The sequence below is a fragment of the Triplophysa rosa genome, linkage group LG7 (assembly GCF_024868665.1).
Source record: "Triplophysa rosa linkage group LG7, Trosa_1v2, whole genome shotgun sequence".
NCBI classification, from domain to species: domain Eukaryota; kingdom Metazoa; phylum Chordata; class Actinopteri; order Cypriniformes; family Nemacheilidae; genus Triplophysa; species Triplophysa rosa.
The window spans coordinates 16,710,556-16,735,947 of NC_079896.1; the positions used below are offsets into that span (position 1 = coordinate 16,710,556).

The 25,392-nt window shown below is 39.0% G+C and overlaps 1 protein-coding gene across 1 annotated transcript in view; it reads left to right on the forward strand.

The window, feature by feature from the left end:
- The window catches only part of LOC130556694 (FERM, ARHGEF and pleckstrin domain-containing protein 2-like), a 68,857-nt gene that overhangs the window by 9,308 nt on the left and 34,157 nt on the right, over positions 1-25,392 (forward strand). The window contains exon 3 of the mRNA XM_057337932.1: positions 17,665-17,769. Coding sequence (XP_057193915.1) covers positions 17,665-17,769 — 105 coding nt within the window. The remainder of the gene's footprint in view (positions 1-17,664; positions 17,770-25,392) is intronic.

The following is a 25,392-nucleotide window of genomic DNA, read 5'->3' on the forward strand; positions in this document are numbered from 1 at the left end:
AGAGCTGAGATGATAGAGCTGGATAAAGAAGGACGCGGTCACCTGACACGTCTTCACCACAAAATTTCAAATGCTATTAGATTATTAATGATAATCTTAAACTATAATTTACCTTATTAATGAGTTTATTTATTTTATTTAGCCTTGTTGTGCAAGCTCTCTGGAGCTTGTGCAGAGGCAGCAGCTTTTGCCAGAGGGGAACTGGAATCCCCTGGTTGGGCCTGGGTTCTCCTGAGTTTTTTTTTCTCGATTAGAGTTTTGGGTTCCTCGCCACAGTTTGCATACTGTTTTGCATCTGCCTGGCCCGGGGGGCTGCTTTAGAATTTTAAAGTTTTACTTAATTAATATTGCATATAGGAATTTATAGTCTGTTATATTTGACCTGTGCTTCTCTCTCCTTTATCTTAAATGTGTGCTCTCACTGTGCGTGTGTGTGTGTGCGTGAGTGTCTTTGTGTGTGCGTGTACTTGTCTGTGTACGTGTGTGTGTGCATGCACGTCCGTGTGTGTGTGTCTGTGTGTTAGTACGTGTGCATATTGTGTGTGTGGAGTGTTTTGTATGTGGGTATGTCTGTCTGTCTTTGTTTTCACCCTTTTCTTGTTTTTGCAGGTACAACTTTAATTGTTTTGCTTATAGTCAATATGTCTTATGTACAGCTGCTTTGTAACAATGAAAATTGTAAAAAGCGCTATATAAATAAAGTTGAGTTGAGTTGATAAACAACGTACAACTTGCTTCACTGCTTATTAGTTGTTGTCCGTAATGTTTGCTAGTTTCCTTGTGTAGTGATAATGGCAGAGCTCTCGTTCTTTAAGTGTGCCCGCACCATTTTCCTTACTTTCGTTTTATTCAAATGGTTTTGTACAGTATTTTTATAGACTTCAACACTAGGAAATATTTTTTTTTTTAATTGTTATTAGAGTAAGTCTTTTACTACTCTAAAGTGACTTTTACTTGTGATACTGGACTGTTGTGCTTTTATTTTCATCACTTAACTTTAAACCCGTTTTCCTCCAAATTCCGTTCCTGAAAATCCTAGCGCTTCAGCCGATCTCAGCCATAACTTTTGTTACATACACAAGGTATGAGCAAAATAAAAACTGATTTGGAAAGGGCTTGAATATGGTATCAAAACTGTAATATATAAATTTGCATCATGTGTTGGGTTTTCCCAGATCGAATCACATATGTACATAAACATTAAAACATTAAATATATAGATGAATATAAATAACAACGGCTTTATTGGGCATTCAGTTGTATTAAAATACAACAAGTTCCGAGACGCAAGTACAGTGTGATGAAGTCACGAACATACTAATTACCACCTAACGCCACCTTGCACCATAGTGACGGGTAATAATAGACTATGACAGATTTTTTACGAGCCTGTCAGTCTAAATAATGGCAACGTCTAGCGCAAAAGTCTAAAAGTCTAGCGCAACATCTGGTGTGTACGTTTGAAAATGCGTGTGCTGCAGTCAGACAGAGAGAGGTGAGTAGCCTATAGGCCCATCAGTTAAAAAGAGTGGATGAAGCCGCGGATGATGAGAGAAGATGAAAAGAACGATTGACAACTTTTTTGTGAATAATGTTAAGTTAAGGCCTGATTGGTCCGAAAATCATAAGCAATGCTCTGACACGGAGCCATCAACCTCCCAGGTTATGTCAAGCCCTGGTCCATATGTCTTGAGATGTTTTAAGTTTAAATTTCAGTTCAGTGAAGCACTTTAAGCCCACAACACCTTTTCAGTAAGTTACCTTTCTTGTAGAATTGTGTTTCAAATAAAGAACTTCATGTTGACCAGATCGTTAGTTAATCATTTACAAGTCAATTTTGCCTATATGGATAGCGATTTTAAAAAAGTGAACTGGTAAAACTGCGGCGTTAAATGCGATGCGGTCGAAAATTTGGGTGCGCCTAACTTTTGTGCTGGTGCACCTAAAAAAAAAGTTAGGCGCACCAGTGCAACCAGTGCAAAAAGTTAGTCTAGAGCCCTGATGCATATTTGTTTAAAACTGATGACAGATGATTCCTTTACAAAGTCTGACGTAAACAATGGGGAATATATTCATATTTTCTGATTTGTTATGTTTGTGGACTAAAAGTGCTAATGGATGTTATATATTGCGAATGCTCAGCATGGAGAATTTAGCAGCACGAGCCCTGGAGTCTGGATTTCTGTGTGACGTGCAGTTTCATAATACAGGTATGATGAGTTTTTATAAATGTACATGTTCGGATTTGCGCTCCTCGCTGCAAATTATTATTTTACTGCTGCTAGAGCATTTAATTTATGAAATAATGTTCAGATATCAGGAAGAAATCACTTTTTAATCATATATTGAGGTTTAATAAAGTTCTTGAATAAAAGAATGGATAATAAGCTTAAGCGTAGGTTTAATAAAATAATGGATAAGCTTAAACCAAAAATACGCCTGGCCCGTCCTTGTGAATTGGTTGAATGCTGGAACACATTCAGACACTTTATATTAGTAACTAACTCAAGTAAGTAAAGAACATTAAACATACTAACTCACAGTAGTGTTGTCACGGTACCAAATTTTTGACTTCGATACAATACCTAAGAAACGTATTTCGATACCAATACAAAATCGATACCATGCAAAAAGAACATAAAGGAAGTAATTAAATAAAAAATAATGAAACACAACATAATTCTGTTATTTTATTTTTTTACTCTTACAACTTACACTCAGGGTTTTTCCTGGCTCAAAATGAGGCGGAGGTGGTGCCATCCTGATCTTGTACACACACACGTAGGCCTACCGTACCTTTAAGTGGCTTAACCAAAGTTACTTTGAGTTTGACATATTAAAAGTTCTAATAAAATTAGATAAAAATGACAATTATTAAGTTATATAAAATATTACTTGGTTATTCAACCAAAACAGAAATGTTTTTTTTATCAAATAAAGCATTTTTATAATTTTCAACTAACTTTTCAGCCCACAATAGCCAACTGAATTAACCAGTCTTTCTAAATGAGCGAAGCTCATTCACATCTTGCATTCTCTGTGGTTCACTTTAAATGATTCAATGATCTCTTATATTCGCTAGTGACTGAAAAGTTCAATAGTTTAAATGAATCTGTTCAAATGAGTTGTGTACGAGTCGTTCTAAATGCAATGTGCGTTCATACTGGCGAACTCGCTGTGTACAGTATACGCTGATTCAACGATCCAACTGCACAGCTAAAGACATTACAATGATGTATGTCATGTTAATTTAAGAAATTTCAAGAAATTAAACGTACTTGGATGCAAAACAAACAGCCCTGAAACACAGGCTGGCTCTTGTTCTGCAACTCTTTTTAGCGCCTCAGTGTGCTGATAATAAAACAGCGCCTCCACTGTAGTGTAATGTCGCAACTGCAGTTACAAATGACAGTCTGTTAAATGCACGCAGCATTTCTTGTGAAGACTCGCAACATAATTTTGGCGAGAGCCTGAGGCGGCACGACATTTGACGGAGGCGGCCGCCTCCAATTTCTCTATGCAGGAAAAACCCTGCACACTGTGTTCCTACCTTGATTTTTGAGCATGTCTTTATTTTAAAATAACATGTCACCACACAGACCTACATATGAGTGTCAGGTATCAATCTATGACACAGTCCTAAACATGTACCTGTCTCAGTGTTTGCTGTCTGCTAAGGTGAAACGAGAAAATAAACTTTTTAAATTGAAATTAATCTACATAAATACTGGCTAAGACCTTAAATCATGGTAAATTCATTCACTTCAATACATTACAATTCATTAAAAACATTACACAATGCATTCTGACATGAACTAACAATAAATCTCTTTTTACAGCATTTATTAATTTGTTTATGTAACTTAATATAAATCTAGTTGTTTATTAATATTAGTTCATTGATAAATGTTAACAAATACAACTGTTAATATTTTAAATTGATTATCCATTACTAGTTCATGTTAGCTAAATAATTTTTAGAAATGGAACCTAGTTATAAAGCGTTATCAATGCCGGTAATGTCGGCCTGTCACAAAATAAATCCTAAAGCATTATTCAGGATATTGTTATCATTCACATACGCTACCTGTCACTGTCACAAGTTTTTAAAGACACTTTTAAAGGATGTCTGTTGATGAAATGCTTTGCCAAGCTGATCATGTTGGCTCTTTTGGTCTGCAGATTTTGCACAGACGGACTTCGTCTTCACTTTGCCGCACGCCTCAACTCGGCTATAATGCCCCTTTGCGCATCTGCTTCACTGACAAGCTGTGAACAGACAGAAAAGGTTGCCGCCATGACTTTCATTTTGTCGTCACCCCGAAATCTGCAGTGCAAATACGAGGAAAGAAAGTTGTACGCGTCAACTGACTGAAGAGAGTGCTGAGAGCACATGCGTGCACACATACGGCTGCCGCAAATGGACGCATTTCAGGATGCGTTTTCTCTGAACACGCGCGTCATTACAGTACCGGTACCAAATAAATGAGAAATTGGTATCTGTAGCGAGGAAGGCGGGGCGGGTAAGGCGGGGCCGGCGGCGTAAGTGGCAACGAGTGTCAGCTGTGCGACCGCCGGTCCCCGCATGCCTCATGGGGGAGCTCGGGAGCATAAGAGGACGAGCGACCGGACCATCGAGAGAGAGGACCCGGGCCCGGAAGTTAAGTGGAGTTTGTTTATGTTTGTGTGGCCGGCAGTCGACCGTGAGGTGGCTGCCGGCCTTTTATTTGCTGGATTATTGTTTATTTATTTTGATTAAAGTTTATTGTTTAAATGATGCCGGTTCCCGCCTCCTTCCTTCCCTTCTATTGAACTTTGTTACAGTATCGTTTTAACAGAAGGGTATCGCGGTACTTTTCTAGTGCCGGTGTATCGTGCAACACACAGTAAAGAGTATGTTAATTTTTTATTTGATTTTCTTTAAATAAACTAGTATGTCGAGATGTATCGTTATTGTGATATAAAATTGCTTAAGATTGCTGAAGATTTTGGCTATATCGCCCACTTCTGCTTGATGGTAAGCGGGTCTTGCTCGTCGGTTGGCTCGTGGGCGGGCTCTTTTGCCTTGCCGTGCTTTTGGCAAATAAAAGGAATAGGATCCCTGTGTCGTAAATCTCAAATCAAATGTTATTAATTAGGCATATGCATATTTAATATATTTTAATGATTCCCTCCGTGTTTCGGTTTGTCTGTGGTATAAGGCTACAGTATAATAATGTTACTCAGTTAAACTTGAAGCAGTGATATGAAACTCTAATGTGGTTGACAGATCTTGAACTACTTTACAGGTGTGCGCTTCCTGAAAAACAATGCACACCAGGGCTGTAGAGTTGCACGTGCTACAAAAAATTCGGTCTGTGCTAAGAATAAATTTAGTGTAGCATGCGTGCGATACAGTTTGACAGGTGCATTAGACAGAGCCACTGTTTGTGTGAAGTGCGTTTGTCGTTATGCTTGTTCGTGTGTGAGGTTATCTAATGGCGCACCACTATTTATTTTCGTTTTTGAGATTAAAATTTGTTGTCCGGCTGCATTGAGTCCATTTATCTAGATTTTTAGATTTTTTTTTTTTTAGATTTAGATTCAATTTATTGTCATTGCACATGTACAAGTACAAGGCAACGAAATGTGACCTCTGCATTTAACCCATCCAGAGAGTAGTGCACACACGTACCCCCGGAGCAGTGGGCAGCTATCACTACAGCGCCCGGGGAGCAAGTAGGGGTAAGGTGCCTTGCTCAAGGGCACCTCAGTTGTTACCCGCCGGCCCTGGGAATCGAACCGGCAACCTTCTGGTCAAGAGTCCGACTCTCTAACCATTAGAATATGCCGTTACATGCCGTTACTGCAGAATAAAATGTCAACCGTAAGAGATTTTTCTATTCCGTGTATTCCTTAATGTAAATAAGTAGGCGTGGTTAACTCAGCGCTCTGCAAGTTGGCCGTTATGATGAAAAAACATGTGAATTAATGCACCCATAACAAATGAAGAAATCAAATGTTCTTTTGACCTTCTTTCAGTCTGTAGTTTCGTGATTTGCTCCAGTCCGGCGCTTCTCTCACCCGCAGTGCTCGTGCAGGGATCTTCACGCGAAGATCAAATCACGAAACTACAGACTGAAAGAAGGTCAAAAGAATATTTTATTTGTTCATTTGTTATGGGTGCATTAATTCACATGTTTTTTCAGCATAACAGCCAAGCGCACAATATGACTTCTGAAATACGTGAGAATGAGCTTTTTTTATATGCACGCGCATATAAAAAAAAGCTCATTCTGACGTATTTCAGAAGTCAGATTGTTTGTAAAGCTGTTAATAGTTTTAATAAAGTTCTACTTTAGGCGAGCCGAGGTGAAATTTACGTTGAAATGCGCGATGATGCTCCCCTCGTGAGCGCTTTGACGTGACGCATCACAATCCCCCCTTTTGGGAGACATGTGTCAGGGCTCGACATTAATGCTTGTCCGCTTGTCCGGGACAAGTGAATGTTTTGTATGGGCAAGTGAGAGATAATTTTACTTGCCCGACTGGACAAGTAACTTGAAAAAAGAATAACAACAGTGCAACATATATGTAGAATAATAAGAATATGTACATTAGACAGAGCTGTGTGTTTGTGTGTAGTGCGTTTGTCGTGGTGGTGCTTGTTGTGTGTGACAATAATCAATGGCGCACCGCATGGAGTCCATGTAACTAGATGCGGAGCTGAATCCTGTTATTTAAATGTGATCTGACTGTTCTGCGTGTCTGAGTGAATTACGTGCACAGTTTAACATACAACACGAGTGATGGTCGAGTATTTGTCTGCGTCTGCACTGTATGAGGATGTGAACACATGAACTTCATCGCCAGTCAGAGTTGATCTGAGAGTTCATTTTACGAGCATTTTACTGTTTGAGTGAAGCTATCTGCAAACAAGTGTCTTCCCGAAGACCCGTCAAAATAAAAGTCCCGTTAAATTGAACACTCAGACAAAAAATACCGTGGTGTACTATAGTATTTGCTTTTGAAAATTGTAGTGCCCTTGTAGTGAATTGATAAACACTGTATACTATAGTAAAGTTCAAAAACACTATAGTATCTAAGAATTTTAGTGCAGTTTACTATAGTATACTACAGTAATTTATGTGGACAAATATACCACTGTTGTATAGTTAAAAAAGAAAAATACACAATTGAGAAATATTCAAAAAATGTAGGTAATCTAAAAATGATACGGCCCTAATTTATTCATCTGTATGTAACATTAATGTCTTTTGTCAGTTACCTGTCTATTCATGATGAACTGCACTTGCATATTTTTTTTAATGATGACAACAGACGATTTATACTCCTAGTTTGGCCTGTGCTCAGGGCCGGATTATCCAATGGGCATTATGGGCACCGGTGTTGTGCCGAGAAATGCACCCCTGCCAGATTATGCACCGCCTTCTATAACACGCTGTCCGATTGGCTAATTCTAACCCTTCCCCAGACCTAATCCTAACCCCTCCCCTAACACCTAATCCTCACCCTAACCATTGTGGGGAAGGAGGGTGCATAATCTGGCAGGGGTGCATTTCTAGGCACAACAGGGGCCCATGCGCGCTTGGGGCCCATGAAAGGGGGAGAACATTTCACATGACATTGCTATCGCTATATTCATTCTGCCGTGTGCCTCTGGCCCGCACACACGCAAGTGCGCATAAAACAGTGTTTCTAACGTACGCAAGTCTGTCTCTTGATTTAGTAACTTTTACAAGCCCTTTAGCAGCTTTTGTTCAGGAGAAGCACAAAGCGAAATATCCAGCGACCTTCCGATAAAGCTTTCATTCATTGGGAAAATGTCGCATGTGCTGTCCCGCGAGCGCAAGGTCTCACTTTCCCCGCGTGGAGGGATCGTCTCAGTCAGCGACAGGAAGAAGCAGCACATTCGACAGGTGACTCCTGAATGAAATAAGTACAAAACAGCGTTTCCAACAACCTGTCACTGTTATCGACTGTTTGAATGTATAAACATGAACATATTTCGTCTGTAAATATACAGTACATATGGTTACCTAGACAGAGACTGTTTGAAAAAATATAGCCAAAATCGATGCTTTTTATGGTGATTCGTTAGATGTCGAGTTTAGTTAGAAAGGTGAAACTGAAAATATGTAAATGAAAACAGCTTTATTGTTGTAAATATAATCTATAGGCTAAATTAGAATACCCTCACGTTTGTTTTTAAAATCTCAAAAGATAAAAGTTTTTTTACATGTATTTGGTGGTGTTTCTTCGCCAATAATGAATTTTGATATAATGTTGATCAGGTCTAACTGCCTTACTTACCGAATTTTTAGCCTTTGTTTTTTATAAAATCCAGAATGCTTTTACATACATTGCAAAATGTTTACTTACACGGACTCATAACATATAGGCTAAAGAAGTACCTTTAATATTCGTTAATGTCGTTTAACACATTACACGCTTACATAAGCATGTGAGTCGCGCGGTGCTTGTTACACAAATGAAGTTTAACAAATTGACAAATTACTATAGTATAATCATTGACAAAGTCTGCCCTTTAATTCTTAGAAAAATGAATATGTTTATAAGAAAATATTTGAGAATTACTTTTAAGAATATTCTTAAGAACGTCCTATCATTTATCTTAATAAAGTTCTTATAGGGTTGGGTAACTTTCACATTTTTACCGGTACCTGAATTTTGATACCGGTACCCAACGGTACCCTTTTCGGTACTTGATTATCTGACTTTAATGACTTTCAGTGAAAATAATAAGCCCAAACCTCTGATTTTCAACATTTTTCTATTTATTTAGAAATGTTCCACACAATCCTTACAAAAAATAAACCGCTACAACATCCATGGCATAGTTAGTGTGATCAACACTGTTATGTAACACAGTCTAGATTAAAATAAATAAAATCAAATGAAAAACAAATGAACAATGTGCATAAAGGTCAGTAAACTATTTGATAAAGAAACAAAACTAACTAGCAGTTCTTTTTTTAGAAAGATTAGCATGTCAACTCTATCAGGTAAAATCTGTGCCCGCTCCACACTCACTGTGTCCCCCGCTGTTGAGAACACTCGTTCGGAGTAATGATAATGATGGTAATGATGATGAAGCCTTCTGCGCCAGAGTGAAGGGTGTTACCTCTGCTGCTCTCACTGTGACAGAAGGGCTGGTTGAAAGAGGGACAGCAGAACCTGTCAATGAAGACAGACGTGTAAATAACAGGACTCAGAAAGGAGCTCACAACAATTCAATTTCATTAAAGGAATAATGGTAATTTTTTACCTGGGCCCTAGTTTTCCCGGCCTTACTTGGCTAATGTTCTGCTCACTTAGATTAAAGATTACCCTTCAGTAGGTCCTAGGTTTAGGAGCAAGCTATTATTTCACGGATGTTTACTTTAATAACTGTAAAGAAACTAAGTTATTTATAGAACAGTTATTGACAATAATTTATGCTGTTGCTGACTGCCACTGACTTTGATATCTGTATACAGTAAAACAGTTGCCAGTAGGGCTGTGCCGATAAATGATATCGAATCGCGATAGAATGTATTTCAAAAACGATGATAAGCTATTGGCATTTTGACTCGATATGGATTAATCTTACAGTATAATAGAACGCAGAAATAAACGCAACAACAGTCTGTCAGCATGCAGCTTTTATCATGCGCGTCAAAGTACAAAGTCCATTTCATACTGCACTTGGCAAAGAAAACTCAACATGAGGAGGAAAACATTACTGGAAGCGGAAACAAAGGTGAAACTAACCTCGAGTTGTCATCACGTGGTTTATCAAGTGTCTTTTTTTTTTTTGCAATCGCCGGTTAAACAAAACAAACTTCAGGCGCAATTGCAAGCGAGTTACTTCGAAACTCAAGCACAAACGTTTTTATATCCATCGTTAACATATCTGCTAACATGAAGCTGGTGCATATGAAACAAACCAGCGCTGCCCTGTACAGATTAGAGATGTAATGAAGTGAGTTTGTGTGCACATTAAAATATTGAACCTTGTATGTAAGATGCTTGCATGATTAAAGAAATGTACTACAGTTTATGTGAGATGTCTTTTTGAAAGACTAAGGTTCACTAAATGCATTGAATGAATTACTCGAGCGAGACATTATTGCAGCATTATGTATGTGCGCAGGTGCTGAGCCAATAGCGTTTGAATGTACACAGTAACGGAGCCCTTTCATTGCTTGAATGTACTGAATGAACACTCCCTTTACTTAAGTCAAAATGAGACTGAATGAACTGGTACATGTTGTTTATGGCCTAATATCATCTGTGTTGCAACAGTGCATTAATTTAATTGAATTTTAACTGGTTAAAGGTTAACTTTTGTTAATAAACTGTTAGGGATGCACCGAATGTTCAGCCACTGAAAATGTTCGACCGAAAATAGCAAAAAACGCAAGTTCGGTGTTCGGCCGAAGAGAGAGGCCTGGCGCAAATCGCGGCATCGGCATCTCAAGTGGCACTTCCGGTGGCTTCTCCAGCAGCCAGAGAATTTCGTCCGGCATCTGTCGCTACACCGGCATCTCACAGCGGCACTTCCGGTGGCTTCTTAGCAGCGGCACAACGGCATCTCTAGCAGCCAAGGACTTTCTTTGGCACCCGTCGCCCTTTGTAGTAACTGCGCTGATTAATTACATAATCCGATGTAATATTGTAATACTGTTATATTGTAATACTGCGTGCGAGTGACAGCAAATAATGTGTGTAATGATACAACTGTCTGATTCAATATTTTGTTCTTTCAGTGCCGAAGAAATAAAAAATCACATGACTTTATAAAGATGCATTGTATACATATTACTTTGAAATGCTATGTAAATAGGCGATAAACTGTTATTCAGTAAATACAGAAATGAGTTTATGATTTTGAAAGTGCAGCATCTCCGCAGCCAGAGACTTTCTCCAGCCACTGACGCTACAGCGGCACTTAAAGCGGCATCTCTAGCAGCCAGAGACTTTCTCCGGCCACTGTTTCTCTTTGTAGCAACTGCCGCTGGCCAGTATACCCTAATTTAATGTAATGTTTTTATTGTAACAAACTACTTTTTTTTTAAAAAGCATCGTTATACGTATAGGCCCTGTGGTAAAAAGGCTGCAGTATTAAAACGTTCATCTGTTGCTGTTGTTCACTCTTTATTGAACTTAATGTCTATGTTCAATGTACTGTATACTGAGGATGAATCACTGCTTCTCAAATCTTGCAAAAAGTCTTAAGTTTCTGTTGTCTATTAGTTCTGTGCAGATAGATAGATAGATAGATAGATAGATAGATAGATAGATAGATAGATAGATAGATAGATAGATAGATAGATAGATAGATAGATAGATAGATAGATAGATAGATAGATAGATAGATAGAACCATATATCACGAAGTAAATGTTCAACAAATTACCAATAAAAACTATGACTTAAAATAGTCCTCACACGTAGAATAAAAACTTTGTGATCTCCAAACTATTAACGATCTAACGAACTTTCGCGAACTAGTTGTAGGGCTGTCACGATAAACCGACGATAAATACCACGTGATTTATGCACAGCTTTTGAGTGAAATACGGGAAAATGCTGCTGCATCCGAAAGCCAGAGGGCGCTCTCGTGCGGAAACTCCAAATACGCACTGCAGAAGAAGACCATAACATGTTCTAGAATCTAGGAAATGCCTATGGTATGGACATCTTTTTATCACTGTACCGTAGATGCCACGATTTCACGATCAGAAACTCATTTCTGTATGAATTGAATAACTGTGTGTGTGGCATAGCATCAGAAACTGTATTAACCAAATATGATAAATGCTTACAAATAAAAGTCTCGTGGTATATAATGCTATTTTGTTCAAATGTAGTTTTTAAAGTTTAAACAGTACATCGCATACGTGCCACTCAAAAAAATATTTGGGCCTAATACATAAGATTGATGTATTTTGATTGCATATAGAATTTCCATCCATTTAGATTACATATTTTTTACCTAAACAAAGTAATAAAGTTAATGTGATACAAATTTGTAAGACATATGAAAATGAAACGAGTAAGAATAAGTTTATGTAATAATATTAATAAATAAAACGTGTTTTAAATTTATAAGAAACATGATCACATATTCTTACATATTAAACCCAATTTAATTCATATGCATCACATTTAAGTAATTTTCATTAATAAATCTAAATAAATTTGTATTAATTTATTCCTGCATAAATCATTTGAAGTGCTTGCGTTGAACATAATTGTTCCAATTGATAGTAAAAAAATCATTGCTTTCTTGTACGTTGGCTACAGTGTATAGACCCCCTGGTCCCTACACTGATTTTCTGAAAGAGTTTGCGGACTTCCTATCGGACCTATTGGTTAACGTTGATAAAGTACTAATTGTCGGAGACTTTAATATCCACGTAGATAGTGCTAACGATGCATTAGCAGTGGCGTTTACAGAGCTATTACACTCTTTTGGAGTAACACAACACATCAATGGACCCACTCATCTATTTAATCATACACTAGACTTGATTATATCTCACAGTGCCGATCTAACAAATATAGATATTATACCTCAAAGCGACGATGTCACTGATCACTATCTTATAACATGTACACTGCGCACTGCAGAAATCAGCCGTTTAACTCGTTATCGACAGGGTAGAACAATTACCTCGACTACTAAAGATAGTTTCTCAAAGAGCTTGCCAGATCTGACTCCTTTAATAATAAAAATATGAATAAAAAATATGTAATCTAAATGGATGGAAATTCTATATGCAATCAAAATACATAAATCTTATGTATTAGGCAAAATATTTTTTTGAGTGCGGCTCCCAAAGTCTCTGGCTGCTAGAGATGCCGCTTGAAGTGCCGCTGTAGCGTCAGTGGCCGGAGAAAGTCTCTGGCTGCTAGAGATGCCGCTTGAAGTGCCGCTGTAGCGTCAGTGGCCGGAGAAAGTCTCTGGCTGCGGAGATGCTGCACTTTCAAAATCATAAACTCTTTTCTGTATTTACTGAATAACAGTTTATCGCCTATTTACATAGCATTTCAAAGTAATATGTATACATTGCATCTTTATAAAGTCATGTGATTTTTTATTTCTTCGGCACTAAAAGAACAACATATTGAATCAGACAGTTGTATCATTACACACATTATTTGCTGTCACTCGCACGCAGTATTACAATATAACAGTATTACAATATTACATCGGATTATGTAATTGATCAGCGCAGTTACTACAAAGGGCGACGGGTGCCAAAGAAAGTCCTTGGCTGCTAGAGATGCCGTTGTGCCGCTGCGAGATGCCGCTGTAGCGACAGATGCCGGACGAAATTCTCTGGCTGCTGGAGAAGCCACCGGAAGTGCCACTTGAGATGCCGATGCCGTGATTTGCGCTAGCCCCTACTGCGGCCGAATGTGTGAAATGGCCGAATAAATTTTACTGAACATGACTCGTGATACGATCAAGCAGCAAACAGCGCAGAGAGAAAGAGACAGAGACACGCGTGCCCTTTTTTTTTTACAGCCGCAAACGTTTTGGCAGTGCGTGTGTGTGTGTGTGTGTGTGTGCGTGCGTGCATGTGTGTGGAGCATTTTAAAGTGTCAGAGAAAGACACAGCACGGGACTTGCCGCACGGAAGTAAATTTCCGAATGAAAGCTTCTTTACCGGTCGGTAACTTTACTTCAGACGGAAGCGGGCTGTCTGACAGTAGCCCCGCCGCTCGCGACATTCTTTGACATCATACAGTGGTCGCGTGCACACAGTTCCATGTACTAAACAACTTGTCAAAGTATGTTCTGTGCACCTTCTGAGAGAACAGTCAGCTTTTGTGGGCGGAGTTTGGAGGAGAGACGTGAACTGATATAGTTGTCAGTCAGCATCAGTCAGAATTGCTTTGCATTGGATGTTTTTTTTTCTCAAATCATTTTGTTATGTAGGCTATAATAATCCAACCGTTTTAGTTTATTTGTGTTTTTAGCTTATAGGCCTAATGTGGAATGACACTTTTTAATGAAGTGTTTTGTTGTAGGGCTACAGAGTAACTTACATTACATTCTTTTAGCAGTCAGTTATAGGCCTAATTAATATAGGCTATTCATGAAGGGAGAGGGCTCAATATTTTGTTTGAATTTTCTGTTTTGCTGAATTTTATATTAAGTTGTATTGTATTTTATTGAAAAGCAAGACAAATTATAAAAATCACATTTTGACTATTCAGTTTGTGCAATAGTGAAAAAAATAGCTTAATAAATAGAAGAAATGCAAAAAAACATGTTCAGTGTTTTGTATTATTCGGCCTTCGGCCAAGTGTTTCACATCATGTTCGGCTTCGGCCAAGAATTTTCGTTTCGGTGCATCCCTATAAACTGTATTTAAAATAGATTATTTTAAATACAGTTTATTAATTAAATATATATCGAAATAAATATAGTTATCGTTCAATATAGAAAAAGACTATCGAGTTTACTTATTTGCCATATCGTCCAGCCCTAGTTGCCAGCTAGTAATAGTCAAACTATGGTTTCGGATATCTCTCATAATGTTAACGTTACTGTTTTTAACATAAATAGCGGAGTACGTCATTTCAATGCAGCCAATGGTTCAAGTGTTCGCTCACGCTAGTTTGCGCATGCTATGTTAACGTCAACCAACCAAAACAGTGAAAATTATGTTTTCTCTAACAAGTTATAGTTATCAAATTAGATGTAGATGGGGATTTGTCTCCAGGTGTGTTAGCTAATTTAGCTACTTTAGGGGTTCCAAATACATTGCACTCATGAGCTCTTAAATACACGTTGTGTTTAACTAAGTGCTTCCTCAGGTTGGATGTGTTGCCGCTGCCGGTCTTGCACTTACTGTCACAAATATTACATTTAGCGTTGTCAGCATCAAGCTTTGTGAAATGCAACCACACTTGAGAACGCTTTCGGTTAACGTTAGCCATTGCCCTATGCGTTTGAGCATGTTGCTAGGGGCCGTAACCACTTCACATGGCCTCTCTCTCTCTTTCGCTAACGTAGGATACTTTACACATGCCTGACTTGCGCAGCGCACAGGTGCGTTCTCAGGTACCGAAATTAGGCACCGAATGATTTTGTGTGAATCGATACTCGGTGGTACCGACGCAATTCGGTCGATGCCTATATAAGTACCGAGTTCGGTACCCAACCCTAGTCACCAGAGACTCGCAGTGCAAAGACAAGCGCGAGAATAAAACAAACCAAAAGACAGAGAGTCATAACACACTAAAAGTGTGCATCTAATAGAGGAAAGAGCGATCAAGAGAAGACCTACAGTACAGATGCCATGAACACCAGTTTATAACACCAGTCATATACTCAACTCAACTTTATTTATATAGCGCTTTTTACAATTTTCATTGTTACAAAGCAGCTGTACATAAGACATATTGACTATAAGCAAACTAATTAAAGCTGTACATGCAAAAACAAGAAAAAGGTGAAAACAAAGAAGACAGACAGACCCACATACAAAACACTCCACACACACAATATGCACACGTACACACACATACACACAGACACACACACACGGACGCGCACGCACACACACACACATGTACACAGACGAGTACGTGCACGCACAGTGAGAGCACACATTTAAGATAAAGGAGAGAGAAGCACAGGTCAAATATAACAGACTATAAATTCCTATATGCAATATTAATTAAGTAAAACTTTAAAATTCTAAAGCAGCCCCCCCGGCCAGGCAGATGCAAACGGTAACAGTATGCAAACGGTGGCGAGGAACCCAAAACTCTAATCGAGAAAAAAAACCTCAGGAGAACCCAGGCCCAACCAGGGGATTCCAGTTCCCCTCTGGTAAAAGCTGCTGCCTCGGCACAAGCTCCAGAGAGCTTGCACAACAAGGCTAAATAAAATAAATAAATTTACTAATAAGGTAAATTATAGTTTAAGATTATCATTAATAATCTAATAGCATTTGAAATTTTGTGGTGAGGACGTGTCAGGTGACCGCGTCCTTCTTTATCCAGCTCTATCATCTCAGCTCTTGTCAGGTCGCCGCTTCTCATTCTCCGCTCTACCATCAGGTCAGGCCATGAAGATGTGTCAGGTGACCGCGTCCTTCTTTATCCAGCTCTATCATCTCAGCTCTTGTCAGGTCCCCACTTCCCATTCTCCACTCTACCATCAGGTCAGGCCATGAACTGCATCCTGCTCGCTGTGGTAACCTTGGAACAATGAGACAAGACTGGCTGAGAGTAGAGTACTGTTCTGCACTCTTTGATGCAACAAGTACATCAGTTGAAGGACAATCACATGACAATGCTTAATGGCACGATGTGATTTTATATCCGAACGAATATATGTAGTATGAAGTATAACAGCTTTGGTTTCGTGTTGGTCCTTTTCTCTGGTAATTTTATAACATTTTCTCTATACATCCCAACTTTGCGTTACAATAAGGTGATAGAAAACTGACCTGAACTATATGAGGATAAATGCAGAGACGCAAGATGTTCATACACACAGGTACACAGAAGGTGCGCGAGGGTTGTGAGCAGTTTGGTGAATACATGAGAAAGTGTTTGGCATTGTTTTGAACGACTTCAATGCAGAAATGTGAAGGGATACACAGCGCAGAGTGTGTGCTTCATCTGCTTTAGAGTTTTGTGATTGGCCCAAAGCAGCCTGCGCGTTATACGTGCTCTTACCGGTAATCCTTATGCAATGAGTCAGGTCTCTATCACTGTTTTACACATCCGGTGACAATAGACCATAATTTTTGTCATTAGCATCTGAGATCAGAGGAAAAATTAGCGTGCTCAGAGTTTCAGTACAACAATGTTTATTAACTATTCACCTGCTTCCCCTTTATTTCCTCGCTGCAATACTCATCAGCTCTCTGGTAAATTATTGCCCCCTTGTGGACATGACATAATTTTTTGCTGTCAATTTCTAGTTCGTCACAACCCAATAAAGACGTAACTTTACATGAATTAACTAAAACAGCCATGAATTAATGCAGATTGGGAATAAAAGATGAATTTAATTATCTTTGTTTATTCATATTGCTGTCCACTCACCCGGTTAATGCTCAGGAATGCCCAAGCCACCATATGTAGCTAACGTTTAACAAGATTAACTTGTTTAAAACGTTCTAAGTTATAATATAATGTATTATATAACTATTATTTTGCTGATAAATAAACATGTAAGTAAATATAGCTCTGTGGAAATTAATTAATTATCTCCGCGAGCGACCGTAGTTTGATTATAGTTCAGCGTAAATGCATAGACAGACAGCACTTTGTCAGGAGGTATTTCATAATCTAGACTGACAAAGATGTTATTAATAATTCTGACATATTATATATGCAATGATGTATCCGCTGTTTTGTGTGTTAATTTTGTGACCATGTTTTTATACCAGCTTATACCGTTACAGTGTTTCCCATTCATTACGAAAGTATTTTTACACTTTTCATAATAACATGGCGATATATTTGCACGTTTGTTTCTGGACCTGCAAACCATGTATCTTGTGCACAACAGGCGAACACAAACCAGCATTAAGACTTTTTCCTTCTGAAAAACCGCACAGCCACTGCCCCGGGAGCTCGAGATCTTTTATATCAATAACACTGTTTTCCTCTTTTCTTGTAGTTAAAGGCCGATGGTCAGACTCTTTTATCTGAAATGTTTAGACGGATCAATCTTATCGAGAGCGATTACTTTGGTCTGGAGTTCCAGAACCTACAGATGAACAGGGTAAGTGGCCACTTCACACAAAGATGTATTTTTAAGTTAGCTAAACTTCTTTTTTGTTTGTTTCTTTTACTATGCACATTTCTTAGTCTTTTATGCATAAATCAAACACCTTGACTTATGCAAATAAAAATGAGCGAGAAAAGATGGATCTCAGAGCTGACATTAGCACAGTTATTGCTAATTGGTGAAGCAACACATGTTACAAATTCCATTTTACAATATTTGTTTGTAAGACAAACAAGTAAAAAAATGTATCATTGTGTGGAGGGTGGGGTTAATATGTGTGTGGGGACATGGTCAGGGGTGTGGCCAATCACATGCCTGAGAAAGTAATAAAAACTCATTAACTCAGTAATGTCAACAGAGCAGAAACAAATAAGTAAGATGAACATATTTTAATTAAATTAATAGTGCATCATATTTTACAGTGAAGGCAAAAAGTGAACAACTGCTTTTATTTGAAAAAATTCACTGCAGAAAACAAGGTAACCCTTAGTTCTCGTACCACGCCTACTTTACACTAGTTAACGATTCTTTAACTTTTAAACTTTTCTAGTATAATTGTTATTAAATAAAAAAAGTGAAAAGTGTTTTTATTACCCACAAGTCTGACAGGTCTCAAAACAGAAAGCATCCAGACAGCAGTCTGATTCAAACAATATGCTTTTGTTCCTATAATTTACATATTCATTAATATCTACATACTGTACCTACATTAACAATGTTTTGCTAATAGCAGTAAGTGAATAATCATGACAGAATAACAGCACTGTACTGTTGTCACGATCCCAGTCCGTGTTTGTGAACATTTATGTTACTTCCTGTTCTGTGCCATGATTTGTAGTCCTTTGTAGTTTTTTGTCTTAATTAGTTCTTCCAGGTGTGTCTTATCTTGTTGGTTTCTGTGTATTTATACTCCAGTGTTTCCTTTGTCTAGTGTGAGTCATTGTTTGTTTGGATTATTTTAGTTTCTTGTTTCTTTGTCCTGCCTGGTTCATGCCTTGTTACACAACGACTCACCAACAATGGACAACAATCCACCAGTCCGTTTAGCCCGTCTCAGCCAAGGTAAAAATTCCCTAGAGGACCATGTGCAGACTTTCTTGGATAATGCACATTTGTCTAGATATCCGCACTGTGTGTTAATAGATCTGTTTTGTGATAGCCTTAATGATCATTATCAATGCATAATCTCCCGTTACGGTCCTCGAGGGTCCTTGGCTCAGTTCTTTGACTATGCTCTTTTGTCATGTGGCTCTCCTTTCACCGTGGGTGAGGCTGAGGAGGAAGCTTCGCCTAAATAATTTTTTGTGGGGGGCAGTAACCCTCAGGCTCCGTGAGCCATGGAGTCAGGCCAGTTGTGGAAGCCTGCATGTCCCACACTGATGTTGGCCAGCCCTGTGCTGATGGCCGCCTCTCCCGAGCCCGTTCACAAGATGGCCGCCAGCCCAGAACCAGTTCACAAGATGGCCGCCAGCCCAGAACCAGTTCACAAGATGGCCGCCAGCCCAGAACCAGTTCACAAGATGGCCGCCAGCCCAGAACCAGTTCACAAGATGGCCGCCAGCCCAGAACCAGTTCACAAGATGGCCGCCAGCCCAGAGCCCATTCACAAGATGGCCGCCAGTCCAGAGCCCGTTCACAAGATGGCCGCCAGTCCAGAGCCTCCAGCCATCATGGCCGCCTTGCCAGTGGTCCCAAGCCCGGTTGTCCCAAGTAGAGGTCTTCACAGGTCCAAAAATGTGGACCTGAACCCGAAGAGACCCGTGAATGTGCTACACAGGTCCGACCCGGACCCACCTAATAATTTTAAAGTTGGACCCGGACATTTGCAGAACCGAGAAAAATCATCAATTTACTACCTGACGCGGACCCGAATATTATTTGAAAACGCGTGCATTAAATATCTGAACTGTTGCGGAGACTCTGCACTGGCTATCTTTCTAACATAAACAACATTTAACAATGGCGAATGAAACGAGTGGATGTAAGTATTGATCAGCGCACATACATAGAGCGCTATGGTAAACAAGGGTTAACGAGTGTGCACCTAGCTCCAGATGTGGTACTGAGACTCTGCACTGGCCATCTTTTTTAATATTAACACCATTTAACTGCTGCAAACGAGTCAAGTCTGTGAGAGGAGGTGGGGCTTTGTTGTCACTGTGTTCACGTGCAGTGTGTGTCAACTCACTGTCAGAAAAAAAAGAGAGAGAACGTGCAGCTGGTATACCAAAATATAAATATTTTTGACAACACTATAACAGGCATATGCAGTCGCTTTAGACTCGTGGAAAAATGATCCTAATGAATCCCTGTGATCATAAAAAACACATTTGCTTAAACTGTGCATTTTTTAGATAAACCTTAGCTTTTATTCAGTGGGAAAATATCGGCAGTACTACTGCCCTGCGAGGTCTCGCTTTCCCGGAGCAGGGATCGCCTCTCTCTCACCGTTTAACATTACAACTCTGGACAGGGAGAAGCCAAACCCACTAGAAGTAAAGCCTACAACTTTTACCCTGCAAAATGCAGGACAGGAGACCCAAGGCTAGATTTTTAAATGGATGTCAATGGGTTTTGTTAGCCGAAATGGTTTCTCCAATTGGAAATATTACAGACCCTTCCATCTCCGTATAATAAGAGTATCTCTGGAGAAGCAGCACATTCAGTTCACCGAACCGCGGCTGACTCGTGAATAAATGAGTATAAAAAACAGCATTTCCAATAAGTGACAGTGTTACTGGCTGTTAGACATATAAATATGAAACAGAAAACATGTAAATAAGTACGGCTTTATTGGGCAATATGCAGTATAATTTTTTTTTAAATGTTTAGAAAGTAGAAGCAAAACTGGTCTGAAGTTGCACAAAACTACGAGATGACGTTACAAAACATGTTAATTAGCCTATGATGCCATCCAGCGCCACAGCTCAACAAAATCCTAGCGGAAACACTGCAGTTCAGGGGTCGTCAACCGGGGGTCTGCAAGGGGTCCGCTAATTACTGTTTACTCATAGGCAACTTTTTGTAAAAAATGTAAAGCATGGGTACAGAAATATTACAACCAATATTCTCTTTAAGCTGCACACGTGTGCGGCCACGCAGACTCATCGAAGCTCCCGCGCATTGCAATTTTAATCTGCGTGCGTGCAGACAAAAACATCCATTCAGGCAGCGGAACCAAGCAATGGAAGAAACGTTACATCTGCATCATAAAAACCGGTTGGGTTAGAATCAGTGCATTCTCTTCCGATAAAAGTACGCATGAAATGACTTGCGTGCATATAAAGTGCATTCTCATATGTTTCTGAAGTTCTGTTCAAATTTGTTAAATCTGTAAAGTGCTAATTTGACAGCCAAATGACACTACACCACTTCTGCATTGTAAACTCGGACAGAACTATCTTGCGTGTTTAAAATCAATGAAATGCGCACCGTGTAGTACTGATGGTGCACATCAAACAAGTAAAAAACTAACAGCCGCGACACTGTTGATATTAATGACAGCCTGTTCCATAATTTCGGACCTAAAATACAGAACGCCCTACCGCCCACTGTAGAGAGCCTGTACCTAGGCACAACAAGCAAGTTGTCATTACTAGATCTGAGAGTCCTGGCAGGAGCATATGGTGGCAATAACTCAGCAAGGTACTGAGGTGCAAGGCCATGACAGGCCTTGTACACTAAAATTAATACTTTAAACTGAATGCGATGTGCCACAGGAAGCCAGTGAAGTTGATGAAGGATGGGAGTAATATGTGATGATTTTTTTGTTAAATGTAAGTACTCGAGCAGAAGAGTTTTGTACCATTTGAAGACGATCAATAACTTTGGCAGGTAAGCCACATAATAAGGAGTTGCAGTAATCCAGTCTGGAGGTCATAAAAGCGTGGACTACAGTTTCAACGTCATGATAACTGAGTGAGGGACGTATACGAGCAATATTACGCAGTTGCTTTAACAGTCTGACAGATATGTGACTCCAAACGTAACATTTGGTCAAACAGTACTCCCAAATTCCACATGGTTTTCGAGGGCCTAAACTGGACACCATCAATATCGATGAAAAAGACATGGTGGGACAGGTACTTTGAGTTAGGGCCGACCATCATGATTTCAGTTTTAGCAGCATTTAATTGCAAAAAGTTGGCAGACATCCAGGTTTTAAGTTCTCGAAGACAGGAGACAATAGTGAGGGGAGGGCTAACAGAGTTAGGTTTAACTGTAAAGTAAATTTGAACATCATGAGCATAACTGAAAATTACGACCATGACGTCTGATAATCTGACCCAATGGAAGCACATAGATGTAAAATAAGAGTGGACCAAGAACCGAACCCTGTGGTACACCACAAGAGACAGTAGCTGTATGAGATCTATACTTATCAATCCTTACGAAACTCTGCCTATCCCATAGATATGAAGTTTTCCACTGAAGAGCAACACCAGTGATACCGATTTCAGATAGTCGAGAAAGGAGTACAGAGTGGCAGACAGTATCAAATGCTGCACTTAAATCAAAGTAGCACAAGGATACTGTATGCACCTTAGTCAGAAACCAGGAGGAGATCATTAACCACTTTTAGAAGCGCTGTCTCAGTGCTATGAGAGGGGCGGAAGCCTGATTGAAATGGCTCATAAAGATGATTTTTCTCCAAATGAGACACACAATGCATAAGACATCTTAAAAAAGCACATCTTTTTTTTATTTATTTTTTTAAAGTTTTTCCTTTGCGTTTTTGAAAAGTTTCACGTACACACGACAGCGTTATCAAAACAATTTTCATTTACATAGATCCGGGAAAACGAATAAAAACAATGTATTATGCATGCCAGGCCAGTGGATGACGCTGTTGCGCTATAAAGAAACTCTACTTGCTTGCGCACATCCGCATTCACTTTTATAATTTAAAAAGTGCTTTAAATACACTTTGTCGGCATGTATGTGTGTTTGTAGTAGTGTGCATATAAATACTATGTCTCCGCTGGTTGTAGTGGTGCAGTAAATCTTTTTTTTGCTGGAGAAATGATAGTAAGTATATCATGCGGCACAAACATGCAGCATGGAGGCCGCCATTATTGTTTGGGGAATACTCGCGCATGCCTACAGACTGAACGCATAATATGCATGCGTATGACGTCATTGGTTTTGGAAAACGCCTTCAGAGTTTAAACAAAAATGATAATGCCGTCGTTTTGAAAAACTTGCACTTTGCGACTCGTTTTCAAAAGTTTGCGCCGTTTTCGTGTAAATGAACAGCTAAAACGCATACCTTTTTTTCCGTTTTCAGTTTGAAAACGATCTTGTGTAAAAAAAAAACGCCGTTTTCATGTTAATGAACAGCCAAAACGCAGTGTTCCGTTTTTAGTTGAAAACAGTCTCGTGTAAACAGCCTCTAAAATTACGAATATAACTTTAGAATTTAAAAGACAATAAAACGGAAATAAAATGGATTTAAAATGTGTGTGTATATATAAAAAGAATAAAATCAAAAGAAAATAGTGCAGTTGATGTAAACCTGCACAGTGCTCAGATAGACAAAAAGGAGATGATATGGTACACTCGCTACTCTCCATAGAAGTGGGTGTCCAGCCAAGATCACTCCCAAGGGACAAGCAGTATGCTCAAAAAGGTGGAAAAGAACCAGGAACAACTAAAGATTTATAGGATTAATTAAGGCTGGTTAACACCTCTGTTCACGAGTCAACCAATTTAAAACATTAAACAGGTATGGCATCCATGGAAGGGCACCATAGGAAACAAAACATTGCAGCATGCTTAAAGTTTGCCAAATACCATATTGACACGCCACAACACTACTGGGAAAATGGGTCTCATTCACTAATAATTGTGTAGATTTTTCGTATTTCTACGCACATTTGAACTTTTCACGAAAACTTTCCGCCTAATTCACAACACGTGCGTGCGCACATGAATTTGTTCTTAACCTCATCTTAATGTTAGTGAATTTGGAGTATTCTAAATTCTAAATATGAATAAGAGCGGCCGCGTGCACCCAGTCCATCTCCATATAAGGGCTTTCCGCCTAACCTTTCCTTTAGCACCTGTTGTCACTTAAGCCAAAGATACTCAAGGCAACCCCATGTGACGCTGTCTACAGACACGCTCTCATAAGTAATCTCCAAAAGTCCTCAAAATCTGTTCATACACAATAAAACACTTTGTATACAGACACGCAGTTTACAGAGTTCTCGTTAGCTGGCTGTTAAAGAGCTGTTATTGAGAGAAACCTCGCAGCTTGAGCTATAGTCTAACGCAGCTTTTCTTACTCTTTCACTGTATATGATGAAATAATTAAAATATATATATATATTATATATTATTCCAAGTATGTAACTATTTTCCCAAGATAAAACATACATTTTGTCATTTTGTCTGAAAGAGAGAGAGAGAGAGAGAGAGAGACTGGTGATTTTTGCGTATGTGTGCTTTCAGCTGTTTCTATCTTTTTTCTTATATTTAGAACACATTTTAGGACGAAAGTTTTAGTGAACCATGATTTGTTCATGAAAATGTTCGTACACAGGTTTCGCGCGCAAATTTGTGCATACGCATGCTTAGTGAATGAGACCCAAAATGTCTTGTGGACAGGTAAAACAGAAATAGAATACAAGCAGCGTTAACGGGTTTTTATATTTAGTCATTTAGCAGACGCTTTTATCCAAAGCAGCTTACAAATGAGGTAAACAATAGAAGCAATTGGAACAACATAACGACAACAAAATGAATAAGTGCAGCAAAAACTGGTCTCCTATAGCCCACCACAGTATACAAAGTTAGTTTTTTTTAGTAGGATAAAAAGAGAAGAAAATAAATAGAAGTCACTACTAATCGGTCAGGTGTTGACAGAAGATATGTGTTTTCAGCCGATTCTTAAAGATGGTTCAACCAGTGATTAAAGCACTGGTTCACTTACTTTTTCCACCATCACTTTGTATGTTTAATGAGTGTGCTCAAAAAAGACATGAAAGATCATGACTGTTTGTGTTTTATCAGCTTAGAAATATTGTGTTTGTTGATATTTGTGACTTTGGTGAAGATCAGATCACAATTCACCATTTCAAGCAGAAAAGCAGGTAAATGACAATGGTTCACATATTTTTCTTGCCACTCTATACCCTCAAGAGGACAGCAACTAGTAAGTAGTGAAGTTTTCTGTTGTTTCTCATGGGCATAATTTCTTAACTTGACATCACGCCATGTATGTTTTGCAATTGCATTCCGGAGGCAGCTCACATGAGCAGCGGCCCATAACCACAACTCCCGGTGCTCTAGACAGTGAGCTCCGCCATCTTTCAATAATGTTGTATAGACGGTTTCAAACGGCAACAAACGTTACTGTGCATGCACGCGTTCGTGGACTGCCCTTAACTTCTGGTACACATTCGCAAATAAAGGAGTGCCTGTAGATTTTTCTGATAACAAGCAAAAGAAACTGAGAAGAAATATTACTTGGCTAAACTTGCCTCTCCAATATTTTGAATTTAGACACTCGCACCAGTTTTCATTTTCAGAGGTTTACACCCACCTGACTTTAAATGAATCATGTTGCTTTCATGAGTATTTATTTGTTTATTTATTTATTATGTGTAAGACTTA